General features: G+C 44.6%; 2 protein-coding genes and 1 long non-coding RNA gene across 8 annotated transcripts in view; 1 reads left to right on the top strand and 2 right to left on the bottom strand.

Moving 5' to 3' along the window:
- LOC113422578 (testis-expressed protein 2-like) overlaps nt 1-3,999 on the bottom strand; it is a 38,500-nt gene extending 34,501 nt beyond the window's left edge. For 2 of the 6 annotated variants that reach the window (XM_087973049.1, XM_087973046.1), the window contains exons 1-3: nt 3,681-3,999; nt 396-2,653; nt 240-326 (exon numbers count right to left, since the gene is read on the bottom strand). The gene's annotated coding sequence lies outside the window, so the exon portion shown is untranslated. Of the gene's footprint in view, nt 1-239; nt 2,654-2,993; nt 3,546-3,680 lie in introns of those variants that run through there. The other 4 variants (XM_087973044.1, XM_087973047.1, XM_087973045.1 and 1 more) reach the window with 4 other exon arrangements.
- Nucleotides 4,000-4,375: 376 nt separating this feature from the next.
- Nucleotides 4,376-12,220, top strand: MSRB1 (methionine sulfoxide reductase B1). Its single transcript, XM_026683567.2, has 4 exons — nt 4,376-4,468; nt 9,060-9,202; nt 10,096-10,210; nt 11,753-12,220. Exons 1-4 carry the CDS (start codon nt 4,414-4,416, stop codon nt 11,779-11,781), a joined length of 342 nt encoding a protein of 113 aa, XP_026539352.1. The 5' UTR covers nt 4,376-4,413; the 3' UTR covers nt 11,782-12,220.
- Nucleotides 6,300-20,705, bottom strand: LOC148129630 (uncharacterized). The gene is made up of 3 exons (XR_015750840.1): nt 20,353-20,705; nt 7,283-7,488; nt 6,300-6,709 (listed from the first exon to the last, which is right to left on the bottom strand). It is a non-coding gene; the product is annotated as an uncharacterized LOC148129630 (long non-coding RNA).
- Nucleotides 20,706-20,886: the final 181 nt, after the last annotated feature.

Here is a 20,886-nt window from a genome sequence, read left to right as displayed (position 1 = left end):
CACCTCTGGTGCAAAACCATTTATGTCTCAGAAAGGGGAGTTTATAGCCTCCTTTCCTCTTTTTTCATTATTCTCAGGTTTCATGGAGTGAGCGTCACATTCCCTTTCCTAAGTAATTTGCTTAGCATGAAAAGTAAACGACATTCAAAGAAATTTGTCCTTGTGTGGGATACTTATAGTTGTCTTTCTCTATCACACTCACATACACAATCCCTCCCTGCTTATAAACCCTTCTCTACTTTTTTTCCTTTGCAGCAGTTTATCCAAGTTATGCTTTTCTGATTTGGCCTCTGAATTCCGCAAAGGGCACATTTGAAGCCTGCATCCTGCAATGAGAATGGAATGGAATGAAATAAAGCTTGCATATATCTGCCCCCCATCTTTGCCAAACTCACCAATCTTTTCCGACCCTCCAGCGCAGGATCGAGGCTCCTTGGGGTCACCCCACGGCGGGGATCCTCTTCATGTGGCTTGGCAGCTGCAGGCCACCAGATTATCTCCCTGCTTGAATGGGAGCGCTGTAGCTTGCCCTGATGCTCTTGGCTTGTGCCTTGACTGCATCAAAGTCCAGCTTCCGGGATCTATATGCCGCTGCCGTTCCCTCCAGGGCTGCAGCCCTGCACTCAAGCCCCAAACATGGAGCGTTTTGGATGCCCTGGGAGCTGCCTCAGTGCAGACTGCTGCTGCTGCTGCTGCTGCTGCTGCTGCTGCAGCCTGGGTCCATCTGCAGGAGAGGGCTGCTTCCGAGGAGTGTCATGCCCCACTAATCTGGGGTGAGTCTGGCAAGTCCCCTTGAAGTCTAGGTAATTCAGAGTCATGCTGCTTGCAGCCTCTAGGAAAGGAAGGAGAAACACAGCAGAAATCACTTTCACACACCGATGATCTGGCAGGGACTGAAATTAACCCCAGGGCTGTCCTGGTTCCCACCTACTTCGTGTCCTACTGTGATGGGTGCTAAAAACAGGCATCTTTCTAGACTCCTGACCTTATTCCAAGTGCCCCCCTCCATGGTGCACTCCAGTCCTCCCCCCTTCCACAGCCTATCACTAGCAAGATAAGCTGAGCCTGCCAATCCTGACCGAAGGGTCAGCTTCCCTCCCTCTGCCCCATTTGCCATGTGCTCAGCTCTTTCCCCTACAGCCCATCAAGGGAAACCAACATGCACAGAGGCCACTCGGCCATCCAGAGCCCTTGTAAGGGTTTCGTTGTGGGGGCTCATGTTCTCAAAAATGGCTTCCCTGCCTGCAATTCCTGTTCTGTCCAGCTAAACGCCAAGTCCTTCCCTTCCCATTAGGAGCTTAAGGAGGAACTGGCTCCTGGTCTTAAGGTGCCTCGTGGCCCATGGGAGCCATTACGTGCAAGCCCCCCCCCCCACCCAAGGCTTGGCCTGCCAGTAGAGCAGCTCTGCTTCAGAGCCAAAATCCCAAAATAGGGAGGGGGTTTAATCCCCAGGTTTTAGACAACTGTTCAACGCTGGAGGAGAGAATATCTTAGCTGCATTTGCACAACACTCTTTGATTACAGATTTGTACCCTTTTCTGGTGTGTATGTAGCCTAATATACTAATGCACTAAGCTCCCAAAACCCCTGCTCTGCCTAACAGCTTAGTATGTTATGTAAAAGAAAGCCTGTTGTGCAAATGCCTCAGCTAAATCTTTACTCAGCTTGGGGGGAAGTACAACTGCAATTGAAGCTCTGCCTAATTGCAGTTTTCACTGCCACTGTGACTCTTTCACAACTTTGGACTCTGCTTGCTTAGCATGTTAGCACCTGCCTTCTGAATAGGACTCCCCTGGCCATACATTGAGTTGTCATAATGTTCTGCAAGGCATTGGAAACCTGGCCGCTCTCCTAGACTTTGGGCAGGGTGGGGGCAGCCCTGATAAGATTTGGTGTGGAATGATTTTATTCTGCTCCCTATGGTCTTCCTGGAAGTTTCTTGTTATTGTTCTGGCTTTTTTGTTAGGTCAAGTACCCAGAATCTTTGCCAATGTGGTGCAATTATTATCAAGACCGTTCATTATTAGAAGCATATTTTGCAAGTATATTTTTTCTGGTAACTAAGGGTAGAGATCACACATTGAAGGTGAGGAGAATAAAGATTATCACCCTGTTTCAGCCAAAGAGACCAGGATCACAGCTCACGCTGCCTGTTTTGCTTTGCTTATTTTCTAAATTCAGCCAATAAATAACATTTCAGAAACTATGGCTAAAAAGAGGTTAACTGATGTTAAAAATGTATTTGTCTAGTAATAATACCAATGGGGGAGTAAAGAAGATAATAAGGATAAATAATATTACTGTCACACAACGTGGGTAAATATACATTAGACAGCAGCACTCTTGAGAAATTGAGCAGAGGGCACGAGGGGAAAAAACTGTCCCTGCGTCTACTTGTTTTGGGATCACCCTGATCTTAGGCTTGCATTCAACAATTTGTAAAAAAAACAAAAAAAACCCAACCCATTTCATTCTTTTAGTGATTTTGTCATGTTTCAATAATATCTCAGCAATAGAAGAAATACCTTGGTCTGTGACATTTAATTTTAATTGTTTTCAGCAAAGTTTCAGGTGTCCTCAAGAAAATGCTTGAAGATTCCTCCCAGGTGGAGCATTAATGGTTTGAGCTAGGTTTACTTTTTCAGTCTCCTACCTGCTAGGACAGTCAAATGTGGGAGCTTACTGCAAAGTCAAACATCATTAAAGCCATCTTTAAAGTATGCAAGTTCTATTGCTGCCAACTATGTCCTAGCAGCGTTTTGGGCCAGATATTATATTGTGCCCAGCTATGTTTATATAGAGGCTTTTTGAACAGAGGCTTATTCAAATAAAATTCCTGAATCCTTAATAAGAATGGCATACTTGGCCCCTAAGGCTCTAACAGAAACATGCTCACCTCCTCAGGACAGTTCAACTTTAAGATGACTCCCAGGATTCCCTGGTCTGCCATGCTCTGTTTTAGGGACTCGTCCCAGATTCTGGCTAAAACCAACCTTATAGGCATCCTCTCCAGCCCATCTTATATTGCTGCACAGTATTCATCCTTGAGGAAACAAAAACAGTCAGGATCTTGCATGTTAACCTTTCCATCCCAGAAATGTTTATCTTCAGCCACCCTTGAGGGAATGAGAGCTGAGGATCGTGGATCAAGATGTGCAAACAGATATTGTCATTATCTCACATGGTACACTGCTGCGCTATAGTACAGTCCCCAAACATTGTAATACTATTTGCATGCCCGATACAGGATTTTCCACATTGCCATTAATGGATGTTACCCATCAGGATGTAATTAATACTAATAGATAATCTCCTGTATGAATGCAGGATTCAGATTCCAAAATCAAATCTGTTTGTATTTGTTACTTCTTCTACTTTATACTCAACAACAAATGGAACTAATAAAGCTCATCATCAGGAGTGTCCATACTACAGTGACCAGTCTGTCAATATCTCTAAGAAAATCTGTTATTGGAAATCAGTTTAGCTTCCATGTAATGTAAATTATCCCCTATTTGTACAAGGTAGATTTCCTGACCTTCTAAACAGTTCTAAACAGCTAAGGAAATGTGTCAGCTCCATCTTCCTCCGCCAAATGCAAATGCAAATGCTAAGCTGGAAACTGCATTCAGGTGGTCTTTTTTAAATCGCGAACCATTTCCCATTTGAGATACACTAACCGGGAACACAAAGTCTAAGAGAACATTCGCAGGTAACCTCCCACCAAATGACTGAGCCAGACGGCAAGATCGGTGCTTGTACTTGAGGCAGTGCAGATACAGTGCAAGCGGGACTTCAACGTCTCTGAAACCAGAGGGAGCCTTCCCCATTCCGAAGGGTCATAAACGGCCGCGGGCTCTTCCCGGCAGCAGCGCGACGGAGGAGCCTCGGCTTCCCGCTTCCAGAGCCTCTTGCGCGGCAAGGCCTTCCACTCTCGGCCGGCCCAAGCGGCGCTGCCACAAGCCGGCCCGCCCGCCTTCGGGTGGCCGCCGGGCGTTCTCCAAGATCGGTGCTTGTACTTGAGGCAGTGCAGATACTGAAAGCGGCCGGGGAAGGCGGCGCTGCAGGGCGGGAGGGCCTGGCGGGGCTTCCCCCAAGGGCTGCAAGCGGCCATTAGGGGACCGCGCCCCGGTTCAAATGGGCCCCCTTGGGCAACTCTAAGTACGCAGCCGTTTGGTTGCCGCACCAAGCCAGCCCACCTCCTCAAGCGCAGCCCACCGGCCGGGCCAGCCCAGAAGCGGCGCTCGCCGCCCGCCGGGGAGGCGCTACCTGCGCAGCAGCGCCCCCTGCCGCCCTCGTCGCTGCAGGAGGAGGAGGAGGAGGAGAGGAGGAGGAGCGGCGGCCGCTCTTAAAAGGGGGCGCCCGGAGCAGCGGCGGCGGCGGGGGGCCAGCAAGCAGGCGGGCGGGGCAGCCATGGCCTTCTGCAGGTTCTTCGGCGGGGAGGTCTATCAGGGCCACTTCGAGGCCGGTAAGGCGAGAGCGCGGCGGGGAAGCCTGGCTCCAGCGCCTTCGGCAGCGGCTCAGATTGCGGAGGGCGTCCGGCCGAGCTCCCTGCTGGTCGTGGGGTGGGGGATTTCCCGGAAAGTCGGAGGTCGGGAAAGTTTTGCCTTTGGTGACCTGCAACCCCCTCCCCAGGCAGGAGACCTTACTGGGGAGGTGGGAGGGGCGGAGCTCCTGTGTCCTGGACCAGATCCCGAGGGGGATTGGAGGTCGTCTGGTGTTAAAGCCCCCCATCTATTTCAAGCAGACCACACCCCTATGAGGCAGGGCAGGGCGAGACCCTGCTAACGTCCCCATCGCTGATGCTCAGGGAGGGCCTGTGCCAGCCCTCCAGCGCCGGAGAGGAGGAAAGGGAGTCCGCAGGACGACGAATGGCGCTCATGGACAGGACCTTGCAAGCCCCCCTCCTCCTCCCCCCTCCCTTTTATGCCCCGGTGGCTCTGGAGGAGCCGGAACCTTCACCTCTCCGGGCTCCCTACTCTCTGTCTCTGATCGGCACTTGAGGAAGAGAAAGTTCTCAGAAGCTTCCCGGGCTTGACAGGAGCAAGTGGGCTGCTCTGCTCACACGTGCGCGCGCGCACACACACACACAGAGGGTCTTTATTGAGCTGCCAGAGCCAAGTATACAGCTCCCAGCTCTTGAATAACAGAAGCCCCACACGGCCCCTCTTAAGTTCCACCGGGACTACTAAGGAAGGGTCCCAATTCCCGAAGCCAGCCAGAGGCCAGAACAAAGGCATTGGAGGAGGCAAGAGTTGGGGTCAAGGCACAAACCAGAGGTCCAAAGTTCAACATGAGGCAGAACATGAGAAGCAGGAATCACTGAGCAAGGCATCCAGAAACAGGTTGTTCCAGCAACGCCCATCCCTTTGGGTGGGATTGAATAGGCAACTCTGGTATGGCCCCTCACAATGGGAAGGACTCAACCAGGGTGGTGCCTGTCGCCTCTCTGCCCTGCACATCCTTGGAAGAGTGGACCCCACCTTTTCCTCCTCAAGCAGCTGCTGCTGTTCTTCCCCTGAAGCCTCCAGGCTGACCTGCTGCAGCCATGGCTCCTCAGCTTTGTCTCAGCCTGCTGGCCAGCTGCTCCCTCAAGCTGGAGCCCTGAGCTCCCTGGTCTAGCCTCTCCATACTGGTTTCCCCTGCGGTGCGAGGACCCAGTTCATCTTTCTCCCCCCTCCTCCTCCTCTGAACTCTCCTCCAGTGAGGAGATCCATGATAGAAAGTTACAAAATACCTCAACCTTCTCTGTTTATCCTGAGGAGACCCAGTTTATGGCAGTAGTTCTATGTTAATATGTTAATCATGAAAGAAGGCATTTTCTCTATACCAGAAATGCCTCCCACATGCTCCTAAACGGCTATCTTGGAGCATGAAGCAAATGGGGAAGCTTCAGCATGGGCAGATCCACTTATGCAATCTGCTATTTGCTGGCAGTCAAGAGACAAAAGCAAAAGCTAAAATGATCAGTATTGTTTTTAAGAAGCCTCCTTGGGTATCAAAGGAGTTTTTCCATTAAAAGCTACTTCTCCCACTTCCTGGGCATTTCCAAATTTGGGTGCAGCAGTTCAGATATTATGGGATGCAGCACTGTTTCCTTGCCTTACTCTTTTGCTTTAACATTGCAGTAACGTTCCTCTGGCCCACCAGGATTGTTGCTCTCCCAAAGTATATCTGGAAAAACTGTTCAGGTGGTTTCTCCTGAAAATATACTGCAGCCTTTGTCATCCTCTTGTGCAAGAAAATCCCTCTGCTTGTGGAATCTTCATAGCAACAGAGACAATAATGCCATTATTTTCATTCATGATATTTCAAAAGCATTCTATGGAGATAGATATCATTTCTCTTAAATGTATGCCAAATTCATTACTCTTTTATATCATAGTTCGGCTCTTTACAGTACAGAATTCCTTTCCAACAGCAGTTAATGATTTGGGCCTTCCTCTTGGGGCTTCTTTCATTCTCACACACTTTATTGAAGACTCAGATAGTCAAGCTAAGAGACCTCCCAACCTTGATCTCTGCGTTGTCCACTGTTGCTGTAGAGTTGCCATCTCCAGCCTACAGTCCCACTTTCTGTTTCTGGTGGCTCCTTCATTCCCTGATGGCCAGCAGCTCCTTCTTTGATTGCATATTCACAGGCCCTGATTTATGCCACCACTTCATGTTCAAGAATAAAATAGTTTCTTCCACCATTTCCCATAGCTTCCTGTAACAAAGAAAGTCCAAATTGTGTCAGTTGCTGGTTTCCCTACGTTTGTCATTTTACTCTTCTTCCCTGGCAAAATAAAAAACAGATCTGTCCAGTACCAACTTAATTTTAGGTTTCTGGCTCTGCAGTCCTAACTAACTGCAGAGTCATGGCAGAGTCTGACAAGTTTTGGCTCTGGGGTATCTGATTATATGTGCAAATTAGAATTGGCTTGGTGTTGCTCAGCTAATTATTATATTTTTGAGCAAATGTTTTCCCACTTCCAAAAAATCTAAGTCTTTTCAGACACAGGATATGTTATCCTTAATATTAATCTTTAATAGCAATAGCATTTAGACATATATACTGCTCCATAGAGCTTTACGTCCCCCACTAAGTGATTTACAGAGTCAGCCTCTTGCCCCCAACAATCTGTGTCCTCATTTTACCAATTGGAAGGATGGAATGCTGAGTCAACCTTGAGCCAGTCTGGTCAGGATCAAATTCCTGGTTGTGGGCAGAATTAGCCTGCAATACAGCACTCTAACCACTGCACCACAGGGCTTCTTACTATAATGAAGCTGCACCAACCCTTGATTGTTCTTTGCCAACATGAGAATCCAGGTTCCTCATGAAACACTCTTGAAGCACTCTTCTTCTTGAAGCAATCTCAACCCATGGCTGCTGCTTCTCAAATGTCCCACATTCCAGTGGATTCCCTGCCATCTCCTTCATGGCCTTGAAGCTGAACCCACGGAGATCTCTTGTCTTGAGAAACTGCTCTTTCTTTCAGACAACTAGAATGATAGAATCAGAGTTGAAAGAGACCTTGGAGGTCCTAGTCCAACCCCTTGCCCTAGGCAGACCTTAAATCATTCCACTGGTTAATTGTTCTGTCAGGAAATTTCTCCTTAATTTCATGTTGGCTCTCTCTTTAACATACTTTCACCCATTACTTCTTGTCCTCCCCTAAGGTGCTTTGGAAAATAGGTTGACCCCCTCTTCTCTGTGATAGTCCCTCAAATATTGGAAGGCTACTAGTATATCACCCCTAATCCTTCTCTTTGTTAGAGTAGACGTACTTAGTTCTCTCAAACATTCATCATATGGTTTAGCCTCCAGACCCCTTATCAACTTTGTTGCTCTTTTTTAGGCTTTCTAGAGCTTCAATATTGTTTTTGTGTTGTGGTGAGCACAAGTGAACACCGAGTTTCAGGTTTGATTTTATTAGTAGTGTAGAATGGTATTAATACTTCATGTGTTCTTGATACTATTCGTCTATTCATGGATCCTAGTATTACGTTGGCTTTTTTACATCTGCAGCATACTGCTGGGTCATATTTAAGTGGTTTTCCATGAAGACACCTAGATCTCTCTCACAGTTATTACTGTTGAGCCAGGTACCACCTATTCTATACCTGTGCATTTGTTTTTTTCTCATCTAAGTGTAATTCCTTACTTTTCTCTCCACTGAATTGCATTTTGTTGGACAGGGCCCAGTGTTCAAGTCTGTCATGGACCGGGGGCTGGAGACCCCTGTATTAGTGGATTGATTGCTTCCCTAACTTTTGTCTTGCTTTTTGCATATTGAAAGAAACTTTATAAAAAATAATATTTTTTGCATTTGTTGTAAATCTTAGCTTGCCATTCTGAGCCTTTGCCTTCCTGACTTTGTCCTTTCAGATTTGGGCTATTTGCTGGTATTCTGTTTATATGTCCCTCCTTTGGTGTTTTATACTTGTCCTTTTTTCCTCTCAGTTTGTTTTTATGCAACCATGTTGGTTTTGTTGAGATCTTGTTTTCCTTCTCTGCTATGAAAATATTTACAGGTAGCCACCTTATGGCAGTAGCTAAGCCTGGGGATTATGATAACTCATGAAAGCTGTAAAGCAGGTCACTGTGACCAATCTAATTTTACAACCTTTTATGTAGCAGTTATAAATGTGAACTTGTTAAGTGAACACTATGGTCATTAGATAAACCCATTTTTCATCATGAGCCAGTTTTTTGCCAGAAACCAAAAATAAACGTCAATTTCCAGATAAATCATAAATGGCAGTCACATGACTGGAATCTTGCAAATTCACCCAAAATGCAGTCATGTGACTGTGGGGAACTGGGTCTTACGTAATGCGGGGATCCGGCATAACAGTTGCCAAGTGACCAGTCATAAGTCGATAACTGTGTACAGAAGGAAAAAAATGGCAACTTTCTAGAAAACCTGTGATGGTTATCAAATAATTTCGGGCTGATATTGAGATGAGACATGCTTCCCTCCGCACCCCAGCCTTCCTGTGAATGCGTGCCTATTTAATTCCTCCATATCATATATATTCTTCTTCCTCCCCATCTCCATCTTTGCTCACAGGTATATACATTTGTTCCAAATGCGGCTATGAATTATTCTCCAGCCAGTCCAAATTCCTTCATTCATCCCCTTGGCCAGCCTTTACCCATCCTATTCACAGCGACAGCATCTCCAAGTACTTAGAACGCCCAGGAGCTTTCAAGGTGAGGACTTGCTTCAATTGAGTCGAAGCTTGGCATGAATCAGTATCCCAAATGCAGCTGAAACTTGCTGGTAAATCTGCTGATGCCCAGAGTTGCATTTGAAATTGTAAGGATTGTTTCCAAGGTTTGGCTTTGAAGAGAATCTGTTTATTCAGAAGGCAAGCAACTTCTTTAACAGGGCATCTTTCTTCATAATGGCATGAGGTAGAATTATCCTCATGTTTTACTTACTTCTTATAGCCGGTGTTGGTGCCAGTGTGGATTACAGTTTAAACATTTCTTGTCTTTTTCTTTTTTTTATATCAAGTCTACAGGTTTTTCCTCAAAATCTGAATTTACTTATTTTCTATAGATGCCCATCACAGACAAGCAATTCCAATTGTTTAAATTCTAAAACAAAAACTGTACAAAATAAATTACAGCAGCTGAGAAAATTGCAATATAAGACTGTCAGAAAAGCCAAGAAATGTCACCCTTAACTCATTCGGGGGTTCAAGGTCAGACACATAGCCAGGTTTTTAAAGCCTTATGAAATTTTGTAACTGTATTTCAAAAACAGTATAGTGCTTTTGAGATAGTTTGTAGATACCATATTTTCAATTAGAAGCGTCTTGATCACTGCTTAAATATTATAATCAAAGACTGCCTTCCAGGAGGGAGACAAAAGAACTAAGAGAATTAATAGTAAGGAAGCAATTAGAAGAAGAAAGTCATAAGCTGCAGAGGAAATAGTATTTTCTTCTGAACAAACATTGTAGAAAAACTATGGGATTAGACATGGATTACTCTCTGTTATGGGCTATAATTCTGTTTTTCAGCTGATTGTAGGAAAAGGGTCTTTGTATAGAAGCAGCAGAGTTTTTATTCTTAATTCCCCTCTAATTTCCTTGCAGGTCTCATGTGGCAAGTGTGGGAATGGCCTGGGCCATGAATTCCTCGACGATGGCCCCCAAAAGGCCCAGTCTCGTTTCTGAATATTTAGCAGTTCTCTCACATTTGTTCCTAAAGGTATTGTAAACCTACCACCTGCTCTTCCTTGCCCAGATTGTAAAATTATTTTTAATACTATTTTATAATGTAATATTTGGAAAAATAGTAATTTTGGCTGCAATGTTCTGTAGACCCCATGCAGCCTCATTGTGAAGATACTGAAATTCAGAGTTCTAAATGCTCAGAAAATGTACCAGTCTCTTTCCAGAATTGTATGAGAGGCTGTCCATTCTTCTATCCATTCATTGGTGGCTGGTGTTTAAAGGCTCCATTCAATCTATCCAGTTCTGCCTGCCACATTGGGTTGAATTTTCCCAGGTTGGGGAAGAAAAAGATACAAAATTCTTAAGCCTCATGATTCCCATCCATTCCCTCAAAATAATTGAAACATGGGGATCAGTCTACTCTTCCTGGCCATCTTAACAGATTTGGAAGGGACCTTGTAGGTCATCTAGTCCAACTCCCCCCGCCCAAGCAGGAGACCCTACACCATTTCTGACAAATTGCAGTCCAGTCTCTTCTTGAAAGTCTCCAGGGATGAAGCTCCCACAACTTCTGAAGGCAACTTCTGTTCCATGGGTTGATTGTTCTCACTGTCAGGAAATTCCTCCTTATTTCCAGGTTGAATCTCCCCTTGTTGATTTTCCATCCATTATTCCTTGTTTGGCCTTCGGGTGCCTTGGAAAATAGCTTGACCCCCTCCTCCAGTGGCAGCCCCTCAAATATTGGAACCCTGCTATCCTATCTCCCCTGGTCCTTCTCTTCACTAGACATGCCCAGTTCCTGCAACCATTCTTCATATGTTTTAGTCTCCAGTCCACAAATCATCCTGATTGCTCTTCTCTGCACTCTTTTTAGTCTCTCGATATCTTTTTTAGAGTGTGGTGACCAAAACTGGATGCAGTACTCCAGGTGTGGTCTTACTAAGGCTTTATAGAGTGGCATTAGTACCTCACTTGATCTTGATTATATCCCTCTGTTAGTGCAATTTAGCATTGCATTGGCTTTTTTGGCTGTTGCTGCACACTGCTGGCTCCTATTTAGCTGGTTGTCTACTAAGACTCCAAGATCCCTTTCCCAGTTACTGTTATTAAGCCTGGTTTCACCCAGTCTATATGTGTACTTTTGGTTTTTCTTGCCTAAGCGTAGGACTTTACATTTCTCTACATTGAATTTCATTTTGTTAGTTAGAGCCCAGTGTTCAAGTCTGTCAAGATCCATCTTCTACAGCTTTCTCACATGAATATCCTTTTCTGAAAAAAATAGATTATCCTTCACACACAAAAACCATGTATCCCTGTGTACAATTTTCACCACCAAATTCTCTGGGCAACTGACCTCGGAACTCTCCTCAAATATGGTGGAATGTTAGTTGCCCAATTTTTCACAGTGGAAAGTCCAACTGTTAAAGTCAAGAGCAATATACATTTTGACAGTCAACAGTTTACTGAGTAGATTTTAACTTGCTGCCAAAGAATTCTTCAAATTTTGTCTGCAGCAAAGCAGCTCCTCTGCTTAGAATGAGAACTGTTGAACTATCTCTCTTTCTCTATTTTCCAGCTCAATCTGGGAAGAACATGGACAAATAAACAAGCTGACAGCATTTTGGCCAACTCCACTCGTGAGCCTTTGGTGTTGGATGGGAAGCCTCCATTGCAATGTGATCTTGAACAATGAAACCAACTCGCTGGACTTCTCCTCTTCCACCATTCAGTGCTCCAAGTGCTGGAAAGCCACACCCCAGAATTCCCCCAGGAGTTCCATATGCCAGAATATTTTGCCCCAATTCAGATGTGAACTGAACTTGCTCAGGTTATTTTGCTTAAACTAGCAGGCCAGGGACCTCTGTCTTAATAAAATCTGGCAGTGGCGTTTTTCAGCAGCTTTTTTCAGGTGTTTCTGGCTCCCCCCCTCCCCACTGTTTGTTTCCACTGCTTATGTTATGCCAAAGAGAGGGGAGTTAGTACCAATTGCAGCCCTCTTTCTTCACTGGGTCCTGAGTGAACAGCCTCCTAGCCTTTGCACCCATATGGAATCAAAGAGATGGGGTGTGCCTTTATAGATTACTTCTAAAACCCGCAAGAAATGTGGCAGGAAGCAATGGTGCCTCTGGAGGATTTTTTTTGAAACGTTTAAAATGTGTGTTGGGGTTTTTGGTGGAGCTTAAGACCCCTGTGTTGCATCAGATCCCACCAGTCATCTCCCTCTAAGCACATTCCTCCATCAGGACTCTGCTCTAGCAGTTCCTGGAGGTTAAGCAAGGCAATAATTTTAATGGTCTGCTCCTGGCCAGAAGGTGCCGCCACTGCTGTTGTAATATTTACAGATGGGCTGTATTTAGGTTCTCCAGAAGGCCCCTTCTTCTTCCCTTCAGCAGACAGTCTGCATTCCTGGGTCCCTTGTCCATGACACTGTGGAACACCCTAAAATACTGCTACTCCAAAATCTTTCCTCGGGTCCCTCCATGCGTTCTCAAAAATGTACTTGTCTTTTCCTCCTCTCAATGTGAGCAAAACTTTTTGGCATCTGAAACCATCCTTCTGTCAAGTGGCTCCCTTTCTACTCCCTGGCCTAACATTAGCATCTGGTGGATGCCACAAGCATCATGATAACATCACACAGTGGATGTGAATTATGTAATGTCTGCTGCACATTATTTCAGAGTTTCCATAATGTTGCTATGATGCTCATGATGTCACTTGACTTTGCCCATAGGTGTCCCATATGTCTATGTATCCTGGGGGGCATTTTCTGGTATAGCATCATGGTATGAATTGCCCCATGTAAACCCATTCTGGAAAGCAGGGGTGAGGAACATCTATATGAGTCTCCCAGAAAATGCTCCCAGGGATATTCTTTTTTGTACATGATACAGAGTTTTTGCATATGATACAGAGCAAGTATCACCTACACAGCACCTTTAGATACACAGAACTTTCAGGAAAAGAAAATGAGCAACCCTGCTGGCATTGTTTGCATACAACAGAAATGAACTTACGTTTTTAAACTGTTAATTGAGAAACACATGAATTGATTTCCATTTGAATTCACTTCAGCTGCCCTCAGGATCCTTTTGCGTCTCCATTAAAAACAAAGGTCATAGAAAGGCAAATGAGAGCCTCACTTCTGAGAGCTGCCAATGAATGGGAAATACATGAGAGGTTGTTGGTTTATCTAGGTTGGAACTTGTTGAGGTCACTTACAGTTCCTAGAACATGCTGTGAGTGACAAAGTTGGATCTGAATTAGAATTTAGCTGTCTTTCGGTAGCCCTGCACCAAAGAAAATACAATTTGGCTGGTTGTTCTCTGGAGCCAAAAATTGCATCCCATCACATGTACAAGCTCTAAATGCTAACATAAGAAGCTAGTGTGATCTCTCCAAAGGGCTAATTGCATAATATTACAGAGATCAACAGCTTTCACTTCTTTGCCTTGCTTTGTTGATTGGTCATCCACCTGTGAAGATCCACCTCTGGCCGCTACTTGAGTTTCACTTTGATGGAATGTATGAGCTTTTAGAGAGCTGAAGTGAATCTTTTTATTTATTTAAGGTTTTATTGGTTTTTAAAAACAAACATAAACAAACAAAACATAAAAACATCAAGCCATCTTCCATATGTATACATACAGTGTGCCGGTTGGTTTACAAATTATTTTGTGCTTCCATTTCGTAGTCTTCAATTAAAATTACATTGCATATAATCTCGTATTTTCAATCAAAAATTAAATACCTTAGTATCATTAATCAATCATTTGACTATACTTTTATTCATTCATGTTTTACAAGATAATCATAATTTACTTTGTTTTGTAACAGTTCATATTATCATCCCAAACCTATCCTAAAATCATTTTGTAGATATAATAATAAGTACATCTTTATTTATTATTTTCTAAAAGTCTACATATTTCATTACTGTATTTTATTGTCGAACCGTTGATAGAAAAGATCCCAAATGTTATAAAATTGTTTATCCTCTTGCTAATTTCAAATGTCAATCTACTCATTTCAGCACATTCCAATATTTTCTTAATGATTTCTTCCTGTGATGGTGTTTTCTCATTTTTCCAGTTTTTGGCAAATACAATCCTAGCCGCTGTTAATACATTTACAATCAGATATTTCAAGTCTTTACTATATATTTCAGGTAAAATTCCCAATAAAAATATATCTAGTTTAAAGTCTATGTTTTTTTGTCATTTTTTCAACCACATGTGGATTTTAGTCCAGTATTTTTTAGCATCCGCACAAGTCCACCACATGGTAATATGAGCCAGGTGTCTGATGACATTTCCAACATTTTTCGGATTTATTCTTGAACATTCTTGCTATTCTTGTCAGGGAAATGCCACCTGTAAAACATCTTATACAAATTTTCTTTATATGCTGTTGACATTGTCATTTTATAATTTTGAGACCACAATTTTTGCCATTTCTCTAAATCGATCCCATATCCAAAATTCTTCCCCCAAGCAATCATAGTTTCTTTAACTTGTTCTTCTTCTAATTTAATTTCTAATAAATATCCATACAATTTTTTAATCACCTTTTCATCAGTACCTGTCAAAATCTTATCTAAATCAGTCAATTTATCATAGAAACTTTCCATTTTAGAATCTTTATCATACCTTGAATGTATTTGCGCATATGAAAACCAATTCATCTTTATACCTTGTTCCTCTAGTTTTTGTATAGATTTGAGTTCACCCTTTTCATTCAGTATTTCACCATATCTAACTGTTTGTTCCTTTTTGTATATTATAGGATAAGAAACTGCTTCAATAGTCGATAGCCAGACTGGAATTTTCAAATAACATTGTCTTTTAATCTTCTCCCAGTTTAACCACAGAGACTCCCATATATAATGTCTTCTAAAATACCCGTTTTAGTTCCTTTATACCATAAAAAAGCATGCCACCCCAACAACAAATCATGTCCTTCTAATGTCAACAATCTAGTATTTCTTAGTGTTATCCATTCCTTAACCCACATCAGATTTGTAGCTTGGTAGTACAACTCCCAATTAGGCAAACCAAATCCTCCTCTAATTCTAGCATCTTGCAAAAGTTTTAACTTTATTCTCGCTTTCTTACCTTGCTGAAGTGAATCTATTAGAGGGTTTCTGCCCATGTTTTCACATTCCTTTTTCTTGCATGTGCTGCCAGATAATGTCCAACAGTTTGCAAACTTTTAAATTACTCCCAAACATGAAGAGTCTAGAAACTGAATTATAAAGATTCCCTTCACACATATGTGCTAGTTGTTTCTGGCTCTAGGGGGCAGTGTTCATCTCAAAGCTGAAGAGCCAGCGCTGTCTGAAGATGTCTCCATGGTCATGTGACCGGTGGGAGCTCACTGTTATGCGGTGCTAGGGATTCAAACTGCAGACCTTTCTGATTGACAAGCTCAGCGTCTTAGCCACTGAGCCGCCACGTCCCTTATATTGAACTGAATTATAAGTAGACCATAATGAGCAGCAAAATCTCTCAGTTCTCAAGCCTCATCAAAATTTAACAAAAGGACATCTCTCTTCAAGAATCAGATTTTTGTGAAAGATCTTTTGCTTCTACCAGTGCTGTTGACACTTTATCCAAGGATTAATGTGTTTTTTGCTTATTTTAAATTTAATAAGAATTCAGCATGGCTAAAAAAGTTGATGATTCCATTTTGGCTTCAAGGTAGCAGCTGTGACTGTGCAACTGAAGCCTTGTCCTTTTGTAAATGCATCACATGAAACATGTAAAAGGACAGGTCTCTACTTGCATGGTGTCAATCATTTTTTTCTTAATGTCTTGCGGACACATGCAAGAACTTTAGATTCGGGTACATAGCTAGTTGACCAGATATAGGGATTCCACCTTGAATAGGGCCTGGGATAATCACTTCGTTTAGCTCTGAGAGAGCTTCTGCTTGAAAAGCAGAGCCAAACAACCAGGTACTTTTCAGTCCTGTCTTGTGACAAGCTGAACTTTTGGACTGTTGTTCTATAAAAGATCAGTTGGGCATGTGAGAAGTAGGTCAAAGGGTTCTCCTGCCGTATGAATTTTCCTACAATCCCCAAAGACTCCCCAAGGAGGAGCAGGCAAATTTGCACTGCTCCTTTGTTCTGAAGACAGCTGAAAATAGCTCAGTTTCATTGTCTTGCTCTATTGTTGTCTCTTCTCTGATAGACACAGCAGGTTTCAATATTGGCTGCAAAACGTTAGCAGAGGAAAGTGGAATGTGAGTATCCATGACCTAGAATGATCTCTCAAGGTCTTGAATGTAACACTGGATCCAGGGGTGGGATTCTACAGGTTCACACCTATTTGCTAGAACTGGTTGTTAACATTCTAAGCAGTGGAGAACCGGTTGTTAGAAGAAATTACTGGCCTAATCCTGTAAGGAAGGCAGGAAGGAAACATTCTGGTGTTGCTTACAGAAACTGCCTCTCCTTTAACCCTTATTACATTCTTGGCAGGACTAGACTTCCTGTCTCAGGAACTTCTCTGGAGTTTTTTTCCCCTCCCTTGCTTGTACTTTGCTTGTGTGGAGTGACCCTTCAAAGTTACAATGGCACTGAAAAAAGTGACTTATGACTGTTTTTCACACTTACGACTGTTGCAGCATCCCCACAGTCATGAAAGGCCAGGCGTGGAGATGCATGCCTCGATGTGAGTGATAGAGTTGGCCACGCCCAGCCAATAACATGACCAAGCCACGCCCACAGAACCAGTTGTTAAAAATTTTGAATCCCACCCCTGACCAGGGTTGCCATCTGGCCGTTTTTCCGACCAAATTCGAGAAATCTGGCCATATAGAAATTTGTTTGGCCGTGAAAAAAAATCATGTCTCCGGCCAAATATATTTGGCCGGAAATTTGGCCGTATGAAAGTTGCTTGGCCGTGAAATCGAAATTTTGGCCGAATACCGGTTTTCAATACAATATATTCGCATGAAAATGACTGTCAGATCGTCTGAAAACCTCTGAAAAACGACGCGATACACAGGCCGAAGCCTTCTGACTGTGAACAGCGCTGCGTACTTTAAGCGGATGTTAACCCGGATGTAAACATCTCAGTATTGGATTGTTTTCTCGCCAGCCGGCGCATGGCGTCACGGAAAATCCCGGATGTGCGACCGAGAGAATACGCCTGTGGTACATGTAAGCTAGCTAAACACATTGTGCGTGTACTCTGCATGCATGGTAAGGCAGCTATGTGTAATGTGTATGTGCACAGTGCATGTATATTAGCAAGCGGAAGCCTTACGTTAGCGTTAGCCTAGTCTCTAAACCATATTTTACCCCGAACAAGTGAACAACTCTACATCTACGGAAGATGGCAGCGACGGGAAAATGAAAAGGGAAATATGACAGTGGTAGAAAATATAATAAATCGTGGGAACAAAAGTTCTTGTGGCTCACAAAATCTAGCGATGGAAGTGAACACGGATTGTGCAAGCTTTGCAAGACACAAATCGCACCAAAGGTTTCTCGCCTTTCGGACCACGAAAAAACGAAGGGGCATACAGAAAGAGTAAGTGCTAGTTCTCATTGTGCAGCATTACCCTTTTTTCAGAAACCGAAAATAGACAAGGATATTGAGATAACCAAACGCATAGAAATTGAGCTTGCTATGACTATAGCGTGTCACTGCGCAATGTCCACTGTTGATCACCTGGCAGAATTTATGAAGAAGAATGGGAAAGGTAGCAAACTCGCAAACCTTCAAGTTCATCGCGCTAAGTGCAGTAAACTTATCTCTAAAGTAATTTCCCCTGCTTTGAAGGAGACTCAACAGCATGATGTCGAGAACAAAAAATTTGCAATCCTCATCGACGAATCAACGGACATCGCTATTGACAAGCATCTGTGTATTGTCATCAGGTATTTCAACCAGTCAAAGTTACATATTGTGACTGAATTTGTTGCTCTAAAGCCCATTGTTGGGGCTACAGATAGAGAACTCTTTGAAATACTTAGGAACACACTAGATGAACTCGGTCTGAAGCTGGTTGACTGCATCGGGTTCGGCAGCGATGGTGCATCTGCGATGATTGGGGAGCACAACTCCGTGTGGTCTCGAATTCGTGAGCAATCGCCTCATTGTCAGCTGAACCGATGCATATGTCATTCGCTTGCACTTTGTATCGAGAAGGCGTTTGATAAGCTTCCATCAAACCTGGGGTATCTCCTAGCAGAAATTCCCAAGTGGTTCAGCAAGAGTATCCTCCGGAGAGAAGCATTCTCAGATCTGTTCAAAGTGATGGATATTACAGATGAGCGAAAGGGAACACCTCTTCCTTTCCAGAAGCTGTCTGCAACGCGATGGTTGGTCAGGAGCAAAGTCATCTACAACATTCTTATCAACTGGGAAGAGCTGAAGGCTTACTTTTCGGCAGTCGTCCCCACTGCCGATGCCTCCTGCCAGTACAAGGCCAGGGAGATCCTGGGGATTGTTGTCAGATCCCGTGTACTTTCACTTTGTGTCCCCCATCATCGCCAAATTTGAGCGGGTCAACTTTTTTTCAAGTAACTGATGCTGACCCAGAGGAGATGGTGCACTTCATTAGAGCACTTCATTCATGACTTTGCTCCTATTTCAATCATACTTGACAGACTTGATCTTATAGTTTGTTTTTTTACCTTTTTCTTTCTTCACATTGCTACATTAGAAGTACCCTTTGTTTTCATGTAATTATTGGGATAATTCCTCTCTTTTTGAAAAGATGGTTATTGAGCATTCAGTTATCATAAGGATTCTATATATAATTGCTATTTTTGTGTTATTTTATTTGTTTAGTTGATTATATTTTTTCAATCAGGGGGGGGAATCCCCCTAAAAACCCTCATACCCTAGCTCCCCCCTCCTCGGGATCGCTGCATTTGGCCCTGAGCTTTCCAAATGGTAGTAGCGGTTATTTGAAGTGAGCTGCCTAGCCTGGATGTGAGTAAAAAAACACAGAAATTCCCATGACATCATGTCACGTTGTCAAATAAAGACTATTTTTTATGATTTGATTATTTAAAAACAGTTAAAAAAACAAAAAACAATATATTCTCATGTTATATTGCATAAAAAAATTTGGCCGGAAAATTTGGCCGTGAGAGAAAATAATTTGGCCGAATTTGGCCGTATTTTGACTTGAGTTTGGCCGCATAGCCAAGCTGCGATCTGGCAACCCTGCCCCTGACTGGATCCCTCCGTTTTCAAAGAGATTCTGACGTCCTATTGCAAATGAAGGTTGCAATTCATCTGCGCTGTCAAAAACAGGTCTTGACATCTTGTTCAGAAGAACATGATTTTCTTCTATTTCTCACATATTGAAAAACAGAACCACTGAAAGGCACTGGGATTTATGGAAGTGGAAAATAGTAATATATACTTAGCCACACTTTCTGAATTGTGGTTTTTTTATCCTTCAACACCACCACATGCAATGTGAGGTATGATCCTGGGGTCTCTGCTTGTGAGGTAGGTGACAACCTTCGTCCACCTCGTCTCTCCGATCTGTAACAGGAGGGAAAATGAGAATTCCCACTGCTGAGCATGATGGTCAAGGGAGCTGCGTTTTGCATTTGATTCTATTTGCCATAATTGTTAAGCAAAACACTGCCGTTAAGTGAATAAAATGGCCAATAAGCAAATCTGGCTTCCCCAATGGACTGTGTCAGAATCCAGGCTGGGAAGGTGGCGAATCCGAGGCGGCAGCCATCGTGAAGGGCCTGAAACGGGGCCATGTCACCCCGAGTGGCTCGGGGGCTAGAAGAGGGAGACTCGCTCGTGTCTGGCCCGCTGTTATTTCTCGGAGTTTCCCTGAAAAGTTTTTCTCCTCAGGATTTCCATCCTCCCGCCTTTTCCCCTTAGCGCGTCCAGGTCCGCCCTCTCGAAACCGGGATGGCTAAGCGGGCTCCCTTCACCGGCTCTCCCTGCTTGCGATGCCAGGAGTCCCGGCTCCCTGCCGGGCGGCAGAGACCCCGGGGCGCTCGGGGAGGCTCCTTGGGAGCACCGGCGGGAGTGGCGGCTGGCCTCCGCCCGGCTGGCCCGTTGACTGGGGGACGCCGGCAGGAAATCAGGGCGCCGTGGAGCGTCGTGGCTCGCCTCAGGACGCCACCGAAAGAGGGAGGCGGGGAGGCTGCGTGGTAGGAAAGGCCCCGCCTGCGACCCCCCTCGCTACCTTCGAAGGCTGCCTGGCCGTTGCCCGAGAGCCGCGCCCTCACGCAGAAGCCTCGCAGCGGGGTAAGAGCCAGGAACCGCGGCCGACGAGCGTGGTTGGGTTCCCGGGCTTGGGCGGAGGGGCTCGGCAGCAGCCAGAAAGACTGGAGTCCGTAGCTGGCGCTCCTTTCTCTTCCTGCATTGCTCCATCTCGGAAACCTGCTCTAAACAAACCATGGCTTGACGAGGACTCGGAGCCGCCGCAACGCCGAACTCGCGCGCGGCCAGACGTGGAGCCACACAGACCCGGAAGCTCCCGCGACCACGGCGGCACTTCTCTCCATTTTTCTTATCTCTAGTCTTCGGCGGTCAGCACGGGATCATAGAGAGGAAGGTCGGCGACAGCTAGATAGGGACGGCTGCCGGCGCCGGAAGTGACGCTGTTCAAGCGCGAAGGCCCCGCGGCTGCGCTTCTGGACTGTCAGGGGCGGAGGCTTCGGAGCTCTCAGTTTCCCGGGCGAGCTGGAGGCTTGCAGCCGGGCCTGCTCCGTTTCTG

Source organism: Notechis scutatus, chromosome 12, assembly GCF_049901735.1.
Source record: "Notechis scutatus isolate UNSWTSFEM ecotype Mainland chromosome 12, rNotScu1.2, whole genome shotgun sequence".
In the NCBI taxonomy this organism is placed as follows: domain Eukaryota; kingdom Metazoa; phylum Chordata; class Lepidosauria; order Squamata; family Elapidae; genus Notechis; species Notechis scutatus.
The sequence above is the reverse complement of the archived record's forward strand: the minus strand, read 5'-3'. Positions and strand labels throughout refer to the sequence as shown.